This window comes from Crocuta crocuta, unplaced genomic scaffold (genome assembly GCF_008692635.1).
Source record: "Crocuta crocuta isolate KB4526 unplaced genomic scaffold, BGI_CrCroc_1.0 scaffold72, whole genome shotgun sequence".
NCBI lineage: Eukaryota > Metazoa > Chordata > Mammalia > Carnivora > Hyaenidae > Crocuta > Crocuta crocuta.
The window spans coordinates 2,225,340-2,236,505 of NW_027529427.1; the positions used below are offsets into that span (position 1 = coordinate 2,225,340).

General features: G+C 56.2%; 2 protein-coding genes across 2 annotated transcripts in view; one reads left to right on the forward strand and one right to left on the reverse strand.

Annotated features, from left to right (window-relative positions):
• PHB2 (prohibitin 2) overlaps positions 1–11,166 on the forward strand; it is a 126,538-nt gene that overhangs the window by 38,298 nt on the left and 77,074 nt on the right. The window lies entirely within an intron of this gene.
• ENO2 (enolase 2) lies at positions 3,540–10,543 on the reverse strand. Its single transcript, XM_077759084.1, has 11 exons — positions 10,418–10,543; positions 9,833–9,928; positions 9,630–9,688; positions 9,308–9,377; positions 8,674–8,807; positions 8,229–8,451; positions 6,976–7,173; positions 5,920–6,121; positions 5,033–5,141; positions 4,837–4,895; positions 3,540–4,480 (listed from the first exon to the last, which is right to left on the reverse strand). The coding sequence occupies exons 1-11, from the start codon at positions 10,500–10,502 to the stop codon at positions 4,411–4,413; spliced, it is 1,305 nt and encodes a 434-aa protein (XP_077615210.1). The 5' UTR covers positions 10,503–10,543; the 3' UTR covers positions 3,540–4,410.

An 11,166-nucleotide genomic window follows, 5' to 3' on the forward strand; every position in this document is an offset into this window, starting at 1 on the left:
GGGGGGGGAGAGGGGGATCCGGAGAGGGGGAGGCGCCGTGCGAGTTGGCCGCGGCCGGCCGAGGGGGCTGGGGCGCGGGGAGGGGTTCGCCGAGACTGACGGTGGGGACCCGGAGGCATAGGTGGGAGGGGCTGTCGGCTGTCAGGGCAGATGAGGGGGGCACTGGAGAAGTTCGGGGGCAAAGGGGTCTGTGGCAGAGGGAAGTGGGAGGTTGTGGGTGTGTGGCAGAGATTGGGCTGATGGGGTTACATGGGGAGAATGGATCTACATGGGGGTTCCGGGGGCATGAGATATGTGACGAGGAGGGATGACTAAAGCCGGGGGTGACAGCGTCTGTGGCAGATATGTAGCTGGAGAGGTGGGGTGGGGGTTTATGAGGGAGAATGGGATGGAAGTTTGGGGTCTTGGGGAGGGGAAGAAATTGAAAAGATGGAGACATAGATATATAGGAATATGGGGTTTCTGGATGAGAGGGATTTGGAGGTGATTGGTATTAGGAACGTAAGAATGTAAGAATTTAGGGGTGATGATGGAACGCTGGGGAGGGTCGAGTCCGAAGATGTCAGCATGGAGAGAAGGGGAAAGGTGAGGAGCCCTGGGAAGGTTTGAAGGAGGTGGGGCCAGATGCATATTCTAGAGGGACCGGGGTGCTGGGTGGCAAAAGAGGGGGAAGACAGGGGGATGGCTGGATTCTGGGGGTGGGGGGTTTCCGGAGAGCTGAGGAGGGTTCCGGTTGACAAGACAAAGGTGGATAGAATGGGGTGAGGGTGGAGGGGGAAGTGGGTGAAGACATTAGAAGGAAATGTAAGATAAACAAGGCCTCTGGTGGTATATGGAAGAGGGAAGGTCAGAGATGGGGAGGGTATGAGTGGAGACGGGGAGGGAAAGCAGTAGAAGGAAATGGTAGAAATGGGGAGGGCAAGCCCCAGTGCAGGTAGGGGATTCATTTATGGGAGTGGGACACCATCTTCAGGCCCTCCTGTCTGTCTGGTGGTGTCTCCATTTTCCTTCCCAAACCTGTCTGAAGTCCTCACAGGCAGTACTCTTGGCCCCAAGGAAGGGGTGGGGTGGGGCTTAGGCTCCCTGTGGAGCCAAATCCCTAGGTGCCCCGGTTCCCCAATCCCAGTCATGTTACGGAGACAATCCCCACCCCACCCACGGACCACAGGGTCTTTCTTCAGCCCTCCCGCTCTCCAGGCAGCCATTTCCAGTCTCCAGCCTAAAGCTAGCCCCTCCACCAGTCCACCCCCAATGTCTTCTTCTAGGCCGGCTCCCTGGCCCCACACCAAGCAGCAACATCTCCCAGGACAAAGGACACCAAGACACTGGGTGATTTTTGGCAGCTGAGATTGGGAAGGCCAGAGAATGGGAGGGAGGCAGGCTGGGAAACCGGAAGAGCTGGAGCTGGAGCTGGAGCCTGGATTGGGAGCCCTTAGGAGCTCTCCAGGCTTGGGGTGGGAGTGGGTATGTGTGGGGCCGAGCCAGCTAGAGGCCAAGGATGGGCCCTGAATGGCAGGATCCCACCAGCCTTCTGGGAAGGAAGGAGGTCGGCTCCACAGCATCTCAGTGGGGTTAGCTTCCTAGTTCGTTGGGCCAGGCTCGGCCAAATTCTGGGAGTACCCAAAGTTTTAAAGCCCTGGGGAACCTGTGCAGGGCTTCCTAGGCCCAGCAATGAATCCCCTCTTTAGCCTCTTCGTTTGCCACTCACTTTTCTACCCCACGCCCACTGTCTGTATTCCTCAGGGCCTTCCACAGACCAGGCCAGCTCCCTGTCCCCCTCTCCCTGGTGATCCCTGCCCTCCCTTCCTCAGTGCCCTAGAATGGCCCCTGCTCCTTCTCCCCACCCCCCAACTTTGTTCCAAAGCTCCTCCTACTCGCTCCCCATTGCATTTCCTCTCTTTCTGCACTTCTCAGGCCGATCTCCCACTGGGCCCAGGCCCAGGCCCTTCCCAGCTGCCTTCTAGGCGGAGCTGCTCTCTCTAGCTTTTTAACCACCAAGGGATGGGCTAGGAAGGTGACATACCTGTACCTAAAAGAAACATTTAGGCTATGTAGGAACAGAAGACAGGGAGAGTCAGAGAAGCCGGGGCCTACACCTCCCAATTCCTCCCCTACCTTAAGACCAGGCTCCTCACCATTCAGCTTTGGGGTGCATCTCACACACACACACACACACACACACACACACTACCACTACCACCCCTCACCCGAGCCCCCCACAACCCGCTGGTCTCCAGGCAACGGCACAAAGGGAAAGTGGAGAGAGGGGGCCAGGGAGGCCCAGACAGAGCCAGCTGTAACCCAATCCAACCCAGTACCTGGAGGGGGGGCATGGCTTCCAGAGAAGCCCACCTAGCAAGGAGGGAGGAAAGGGTAGAGGTTAGGAAATGTGGCTCCAACACAAATTGTCTTGGTCAGTCCAGGAGTTGGAGAAGATAGATATCATGGACCCCAGAGAAAACTGAGAAGCGCAGAGGCGAGCTCGGTGTGGCCCAAGGGGAACAGAAAGGGGCGCCAGGAGACAGGAGAGAAGGGAAAGATGAGATGCCCACGCTGAAATTAAGAGGCACTGAGGAGCAGGGGCAAGAAGCTCTTTGAACTGAAAATGGCTGAGGCGTCAGTGAAACAGGAAGAGCGGTGAAACGGGTCCTGCCGCATAGGACTAAAATCCTTTTCTAGGCCTGGAGCTGGACAGGATGGCAGGGCGCCCAGGACCAGAACTCGGAGTAGAAACAGAGGAGGAGGCCCATAGAGGGGACAGCCATGAAATTCCTCCCAGCCCACCCTTAGCTCAGGGGGAGTACGATGTCCCACAGAACCCTGCCTCCCTCTAGTGGCCACCGCGCCCGGTGTGGAGCCCCTACCCGCTGGGCTCTGCTCGGTATCCCAGCCCTAGGAGAGGGATTCTCCCCCTGGATGGTTCCCGGCCCCCCATCTCAAAGTCTGGGCTCCACTGGAGCCAAAGGGTTATAGTGGGTCTCCAGCCACACACCGGGGCCCTACGTGCGGGCCACACCAGCACTCTCCAGTTTCCTGGGAAACTTTCTCAGGACTGCCTCCAGATCGTCTGGTACCATCCTTCCCTCCCGTTCCCCACCTTGCAGGGGGTGACGCCCACGCAGTGCTGCTGTACCCCACAATGGCCAGGATCATGTTGGGGAGCAGCCCAGTGGGGGAACTGCTCCGGTCCACAGCAGTTTGGTCAAGGCCCTATAGGAATCGAGAATGCTTTGGACCCCTTTGCCCACAAATGCGCACAACACACAATTTGACACTTCTAGAAATTCTTGGACTCCAGGTTAAGAACCCTTCATTGACCCAGGTCCTGGGGCCGGGCCTGCTGCTGAGAAGGCAGGGGCAACATGGTCCCCACCCAGCGGGGGAGGGGTAGGTAGTGCCACTGTCTTAGCCATACTTGTTGGGTTTCTTCATCTTTTTGTGTCCTCCCCAGCTCTGCTGTCCAGTTTCACCAACTTGCGGGCGCTCCGTCGTCTCTCCCCTCATACGGACAAGAGAAAGACTCTTCAGACACAACAATGCACTGTGAATCAGACTTTAATGGTGGCGCTCACTGCAACGCCACAGAGGTGGTGGCAACTGCGGAGCGTGGCAACGGGGAGCGCGACATTGCTCTGGTGCAGCCGGAGGAAGAATGGGGAAGCTGGGGCTGGGGAGAGAGCGATGGGGGAAGAGTCCCCGGGCACACAGCCCCACCTCTGGACTGAGCCGGCTTCGGTTAAGGGCTGGTAGACACGAAGGAACAAGAAGGCAAGACCCCTTTCTGTTACCCTGCCCGGTCCAGTGCCAGCAAGCCCACCCACCCCAGGCCATCTCGGAATCTACGGCCCCATGAAATACACACGTGCGCACACATAATCTCCTCCGGTCAGGCCAGGTTTTGGCTCTGGAGTTGTGGAGAAACGATGAATTAATTAACAAGATGAATGAACGATAAATACACAAATAAATAATTCACTGAAGTCTTGGGCCAGGCATGATCACGCAGCCAGCATTCCCCTCCCCCTCGGCGCTGCACACTCCCTGGCTCAGATGCAACATGGAAAACTCTGGAAACAGCAGAAAGCACAGTGACACACGGCTCCTCTCTCAACGCCTCCCCAGCCAGCCCTGATGCACCTGTACACAGACCCTGACTGCTCTTCCATGGGGACTCCCTTATAATCTTCAGTCCCATGGCCAGTTTTTGAGGAAAGAGAATAGAAAGGAAAGAGAAGTGGAGGGTGTGGAGCCCAGAGCGGGGGAGAGCACAGAGCAGGGGCCGGACAAGCCAAGGAACAGTGCAGCAGGTCAGCCGGGGTGTCCGGGGTCAAATATCACAGAGCATGACAGGAAGAGAGAGGATCCAGGAGGACGGGAGAGGGGTTCCAGGTCTCCAGGCAAGAAGAGGGATCACAGCACGCTGGGATTGCGGAAATTATGTCCGGCGAAGCGGGCTTCGTCCCCTAGCTCTTCTTCGATTCTGGGAGAGATGAGCCAGGAAAGAAACAGTCAGGGAAGCAGGCGGATCCTACTTCTCTTCCCAGGAGGCCCTGATCCAGGCCTGTCACATCACCTGCTGGAGGTGGGGGGGGGCAGNGGGAGGGCATTCCCAGGCTTTCCCAGTGCCCTGTGGGAGCCTTCGATCAGGCCATTGGTAAACCCATCATTTAAAAGCAAGTATTTTTATGGAAACCAATTTGACAATAAACTATTTGTAAAAGATAAATAAATAAATAAAAGCAAGTATTTTCTGGATATCTACTGTTCTCCAGGTCCTGGGTAGAGGAGCTTTTAACCCTCTGGGCCCCGGACTCCCGTCCCCCAGGGTTTCCTCACCTCATGAGCTGGTTGTACTTAGCCAGACGCTCAGAACGGCACGGGGCACCAGTCTTGATCTGAAACATCCCCAAAGATACGCAGCTCAGCGGCTGCCCACACTCCTCTGACCTTCTCCTGACACCCACAAACATCTGGAAAGAGAGACCCACCTGACAGAACCCACCAGTTTCACAAAGATCGCCCTTGCACTCACCTGGCCTGTGCACAGCCCCACCACCAGGTCAGCGATGAATGTGTCCTCGGTCTCTCCTGAGCGATGACTCACCATGACCCCCCAGCCATTCTCCTGGGCCAGCTTGCACCTGCAGCCAGACACCGGCACTGGCCCCCAGCCTCGCACCCCGGGCACTCCCTCCCCAGCCCCAACAGTGGTCTATGTCAAGAAACACCTGGCTGGGGGCACCCGGGGGGCTCAGTCGGTTAAGCGTCTGACTCTTGGTTTCAGCTCAGGTCATGATCTCATGGTGTCATGACATCGAGCCCACAAAGCGTGGAGGCTGCTTGGGATTCTCTCTCCCCCTCTCTCTCTGCAACCACCCTCCCCGCCCCCGCACCAACTCATGCTGTCTCTGTCTCACTCAAAAATAAATAAATAAACTAAAAAGAGGGGCGCCTGGGTGGCTCAGTCAGTTGAGTGTCCGGCTTCAGCTCAGGTCATGATCTCGCAGTTTGTGGGTTCAGAGCCCCGCGTCGGGCTCTGTGCTGACAACTCAGAGCCTGGAGCCTGCTTCACATTCTGTGTCTCCCTCTCTCTCTGACACTCCCCTGCTCATGCTCTGTCTCTGTCTGTCTCAAAAATAAAGTATAAAAAAATTAAATAAAAAGTAAATAAGTATATAAGTAAGTAAGTAAGTAAATAAATAAATAAACTGAAAAGAAAAGAAAAAGAAACACCTGGCGGGAAGCTCTCTTGGAGGGACACAGGGCATGGGGTAGAGGGGGCAGGGCTGAAAGAGCTGGGAAGGTGACTGCAAGTTCCCCGCTCTCTTCTGCATCTCTACCAGGATGAGGCCGGGAGCACTGGCCAGAGGTATCCTGTAGAAGCAGGGGCTGCGTCGGGGAGAGCCAGGGGACACTCACGCTTGGATGGCTTCAGTGACCGAACCGATCTGGTTGACCTTGAGCAGCAGACAGTTGCAGGCCTTTTCCTCCACTGCCCGCTCGATACGCTTTGGGTTGGTCACCGTCAGGTCATCACCCACAATCTGGATCCCGACATTGGCTGTGAACTTCGACCAGGCAGTCCAATCATCCTGGTCAAAGGGGTCCTCGATGGAGACCACTGCAGGGAGAGCAGAAGCGGTTGCTACCCCTCCCTGGGGCTTGCCTATGGCAGGAACCCCCAGCCTGTGACTCCCCGAAATGGACAGACCCCGGGCTCCCTGAGACTACTCATCCTTGCTTCCCTGCCTCTGCAGTAAGCCTGCCGGAACGGACTCTTACCTAGATTCTCTCTGAAAACCCTCCACACAATGCAGAGTACTAACCACTGTACGTTCACGGCCGAAAACCTTCCAAAAAACAAGGGTTCAGAGCCTTTCTCGGAACCAAGTCTGCATTTTCCTACCTTCATCGCCAGAAAGCTTTCCCTCCGGGCTATTCTAAATCCCTCATTCTGCATTTACGTCTACTTTCTCTTGCTCCCTCTTAGGGAAATGGGCACCAGCTTCCCCAGCAGGGGCCACAGCCCTTGGGAGGCTCGGAGATGGTAGGTCACCTCCTCCCCAGCCTTCCTGTTATACTCCCAAGCCCTCCAGCTTCACTCAGCATCCGCAGCTTCATCGGTCAAAACCACTGATATGTACAAGCTCCCTGCTGGGCCCAGTCACCCTCTCACCATCACTGGTTCCTTCCAATGCCCTCCCCACGATGCCAGTAGCTTTGGGGTGCACGACTTTAATAAAGACCAGAAGTAGTTAAGACACATTCACCATAAGTACCTGCACATTTATATGACATACAAAGCCAGTCTCTGCAAGAAGCCTCCTTCACCCCAGTCCTGGTTCCCAAGCTCTGCTTAGGACACCTCCACCTGGCACCCAGGTCAGCGCCCCATAAGGTCCAAGGCTGCCCCACACGTCCCTGCCTACCCCTTGACCCTCGCGCTGCCCTCCCTCCCACGGCCCTTGTTCTCACCAGGATAGTCCCTGACAAAGTCCTGGTAGAGGGCCCCCAGCTGGTCCCCAGTGATGTATCGGGAAGGATCAGCAGGAGACTTAAAGTCCAAGTCATATTTGCCATCACGATGAAACTCTGAGGCAGCGACGTCCATGCCAATGACAATCTTCTCTGTGTAGCCAGCCTTGTCGATGGCCTCCTTTACCAGCTCCAAGGCTGGAGATGGAATATAGTGGGATCACCAGCAGGAAGGGTGGGCAAAGAGAAATGTGAAAAAGACAGAAATTCAGAGCCGAGGCCCAGGACCGGTGCTGGGGAGAGGCCTGGCTACAGTCGTTGTTGGGGTCATTCCCAGGGCTGGGAAGAGCAGGCCATCTTCTAAGAGGGCAGAGGAATGCAATTCTGTGCATAAGATGTTTTTTGTAAATAGCTGTCATTTATTATGGGCTAACTATGCCACCTAAGTACAACAATGCTAAGAGGTAGACACTGTTGTTATTTGCATTTTACAGACAAGAAAGGCAAGCACAGGGAAGTTGAGTAAGAAAGATCACCAGCTAGTAACTCTTCAAGTCAGGGGTCAAATCCAGGCAACTTGGCCCCAGAACCTGAATTCTCAGCCACTTCCTGTTATTGTTTTTTTCTTCTTCTTCTTCTTTTTTTTTTTTAAATTTGAGTGGGGAGGGCAAAGAGAAAGAGTGAACTGTAAGCAGGCTCCACACTCAGCGAGAGCCCAAAGCGGGGCTCGATCCCACAACTCCAAGATGATAAACCCAGCAGAAATCAAGGGTCAGACATTCAACTGACTGGCCACCCAGGTACCCCTTCCTGTTACTGTTTCTATTCACTATATAGCTCCTCCCGCAGCAGAGAAAAATAAGGGATCTTAAAGACCTGAGAGGTTGGGGGTAGACATGGGCTAGACTCAGAACAGAATCCCTACAGTTCGGTGTATCTCGTCAAACTGAGAATCCTACAAAGTTCCAGGATGGTTGCTCCAAGTCACTTAGACCACCACCCAGCATTCCTTGCGGCTCCAGTAAGAACTTACAGTTGCTAACAGATCTGGCTGGATGGGTAAAGGCTGTCTTCTCAGGCCTGCCTGTAAATGTGGCAGCCCCTCTGGGACCCATTCCCAGTACTGGTTCCTCTCTGAGTTAACTCAAGGGTCCCTCACCCCTACTCCTCAGGATCTGGGGAACTGTGTGGCCCTTCCCGATGTCCAAGGACAGAGCAAGACTTAAAGCAGGGAGCAGGGCTCCTGGCCTCACCTTCACTGTTCTCCAGGATGTTGGGGGCAAAGCCACCTTCATCTCCCACATTGGTGGCATCCTTGCCATATTTGTCCTTGATGACCCCTTTGAGTGTGTGGTAGACCTCCGCCCCAAGTCGCATGGCATCCCGAAAGCTCTCAGCACCCACCGGGAGGATCATAAACTCCTGCATGGCCAACTTATTCCCCGCATGAGAGCCACCATTGATCACGTTGAAGGCCTGGGTGCCACAGGACAGAAAAGTCACAGAGCACATCCCCCCTCTGCCCCTGGGATGTTAACCCAAGATCCCACACTTGCCCCAGCTTCCCAGACTCAAAGTCTCAAGTCTCCATCCTTTCTCTTTAGCTGCCTCAATGCACTTCCCCCCCATCACTCTTCACGAGGTTTCATGCGCCCCCCACCCACCCCGGGAAAGGCACAGGAGTGGCGCGGCGCTCACCGGCACAGGCAGGATGAGGTCTGAGTTCCCAGCCAGCTGAGCAATGTGGCGATATAGGGGCAATTCCCGCTCGGCTGCCCCTGCCTTACACACGGCCAGGGACACGCCCAGGATGGCATTGGCCCCAAACTTGGCTGGGAGATTATAGAGGAAGGCACTGAGCAAAATGTCCCCTATGCTTCCAAGCCCTTGCCTCCACCTATACACCCCGAAAGGAGCCAGTAAAAGGGCCCCCTCCTCCCTCTCCACTCATGTGACACCTCATCAGTCCTCTCCTGAAAAGAGCAGGACACACACATACACACACTCTCTCTCTCTCTCTCTCTCTCTCTCTCTCTCTCGACGTGATGGGAAAGAGCAGAGAGTTCCACCTATTTCGAAACATCTTGGGACCACAGATGGTCTCCTACCAGCTACCCCTCTTTGTGCTGGAAAGTTCTCTCCAATGTTACTCCCTCCCACTGCAGTTAAACTCATCTTCTCTTGCTCTGGCTTTGAGGGGAGAATGGAAGGTGGGCTGGTCCTGACAGCCTCTTCCTAAGGAAGTGCCCACAGCGCTGGCCCCTTCGGTTCCCTGTCTGCTCCTCCAGCCCGCCGGCTCACAGCTCCTCCCTCTCCCCTGGCCCTGGCTTACATTTATTCTCGGTCCCGTCCAGCTCCAGCATCAGGCTGTCCAGCTTCTCCTGCTCCACCACAGACAGACCCTGTGGGCAGAGCCACCATCACCCCATGCCGGGGCCCCACCCCATCCCCACACAGTTTCACATCTGGCCAGTGGCCAACCAGGTTCCCGGGAGGGCAGTCTGTCCGGATCGGGGGACCCTGAACCCCATGGGAACAGGGGGCAGCAAGGAGTCTTCCCACACTCCCCTTGATAACTCTGATTCCCGAGAGGTGGGCCTTTCTCCCTTTTCTCCCTCCTCCCCTAATCCAGCCTTCCTTCCCCCNGGCCTCACTGAGCTGATGAGGGCTGGAGCAATGGTGGTGTTGATGTGGTCCACTGCCTTCAGGACACCTGGGGAGAGGCAGAGAGGCCGCACTGGGTCAGGCTGGGAAGGGCCACAAGTGGGGTGCATGCGAGAAGGGAGATGTGGGCTGGTGTGAGGTAGGAGCACAAAGCTGAGGGATGGGAGAGTCTGGAAAAGAAAAAAGGCCCCACCTTTGCCTAAGTAACGCTGTTTGTCCCCATCCCGCAGCTCCAGGGCCTCATAGATACCAGTGGAGGCTCCACTGGGCACTGCAGCCCGGAAAAGACCTGGGAGAGGAACATGAAATAAGGAGGGACAGAGAAGGACACTACAGGGACCAGGGGTTCCTCCAGCTTTCTGGCTCTAAATGCCTGCCACATGTAGCCCTATTCCCACTCTGCTCCCTAACACACACACACACACACACACACACACACACACACAAGCACAAGCAGTGGCCTGATCTGCCCAGTTGAGGTCCCAGATGTACAGGTAAGAACCCCCAGATATGAAGCTAGGCAGGCAGCACACGTATGCACACACGCACACAGGTGCACACACAGGCCCGCCAGCCAGGGTATATTCCATACGCTAAAACAGAACGCAGAGATCAGCCTATCTGGGCTCCACTGGACAGAAAGTATCCAACCCCCGCAATCCAGGCTTGTGAACCTGGCCCAGCACCCATCCCCACTGGGAATCAAGGCAGCTTCCCCTCTCTGGCCAGGGGAAACCCAACCTGAGCGCTGTGGGAAGCCCCATGCCCTGCCCACTACCTTTGGCGGTGTAGAGATCCACCTCCACCGTGGGATTCCCACGGGAGTCCAGGATCTCCCGGGCCCAGATCTTCTCTATAGACATGATGGCTGAGATCTTGGGTGGAAGGAAAGGAAGGAGAAAGATAAGAGGTTTAGAGAGGTGGAGCCTGATCAGTGGGAGGAGCCAGAGGCTGGGAGCGCTGGGAAAGAGGTTACTGCAGTGGGTGGGGGGTGGGGAGGAGCTGGCTGCAGTCCTGGCTTTAGAAAGGATCCCCCCCACCCCACGGGGAGGGAAGGTCAATGCAGTGGGGAAGGGGAGGTCACTGCAGTGGGGGGTGGGGTAGGATCTAAAGGGTGAGAAGGGAGGACACCGCAGTGGGGAGGGAGGGGCGCTAGCGGAGGTTCCCTCGCCCCCTTCAGTAGCTCCAGCCGCCGATTCGCGGTGGGGTTCCCCCAGATCTCAGAGTGTAATGGCTGCCAGGCTTGCATTTCTCCTTGTTGGCAAAAGAGGATGGGCTGTCTGGGGGCTCTCCTCCGGGGCCCTCCTCCCCCACAACTTAACACCCCAACCCCACTCCGAGATCCCAGTCTCTCTCCTAAACACGTCTCTCCTCTTCCCAAGACATGTACAGTAGAGAAGTCTGGGGAGAGGGTCCCAGAGAAGCCCTCGGCCCTTGGGGATTGCAGCGGGGAGGAGAAGGAATCTAGGGGGAGAGGCAACGCAGGGCACAATCTCCCCCCACCCCACCCCCGCCCCCACACAAATT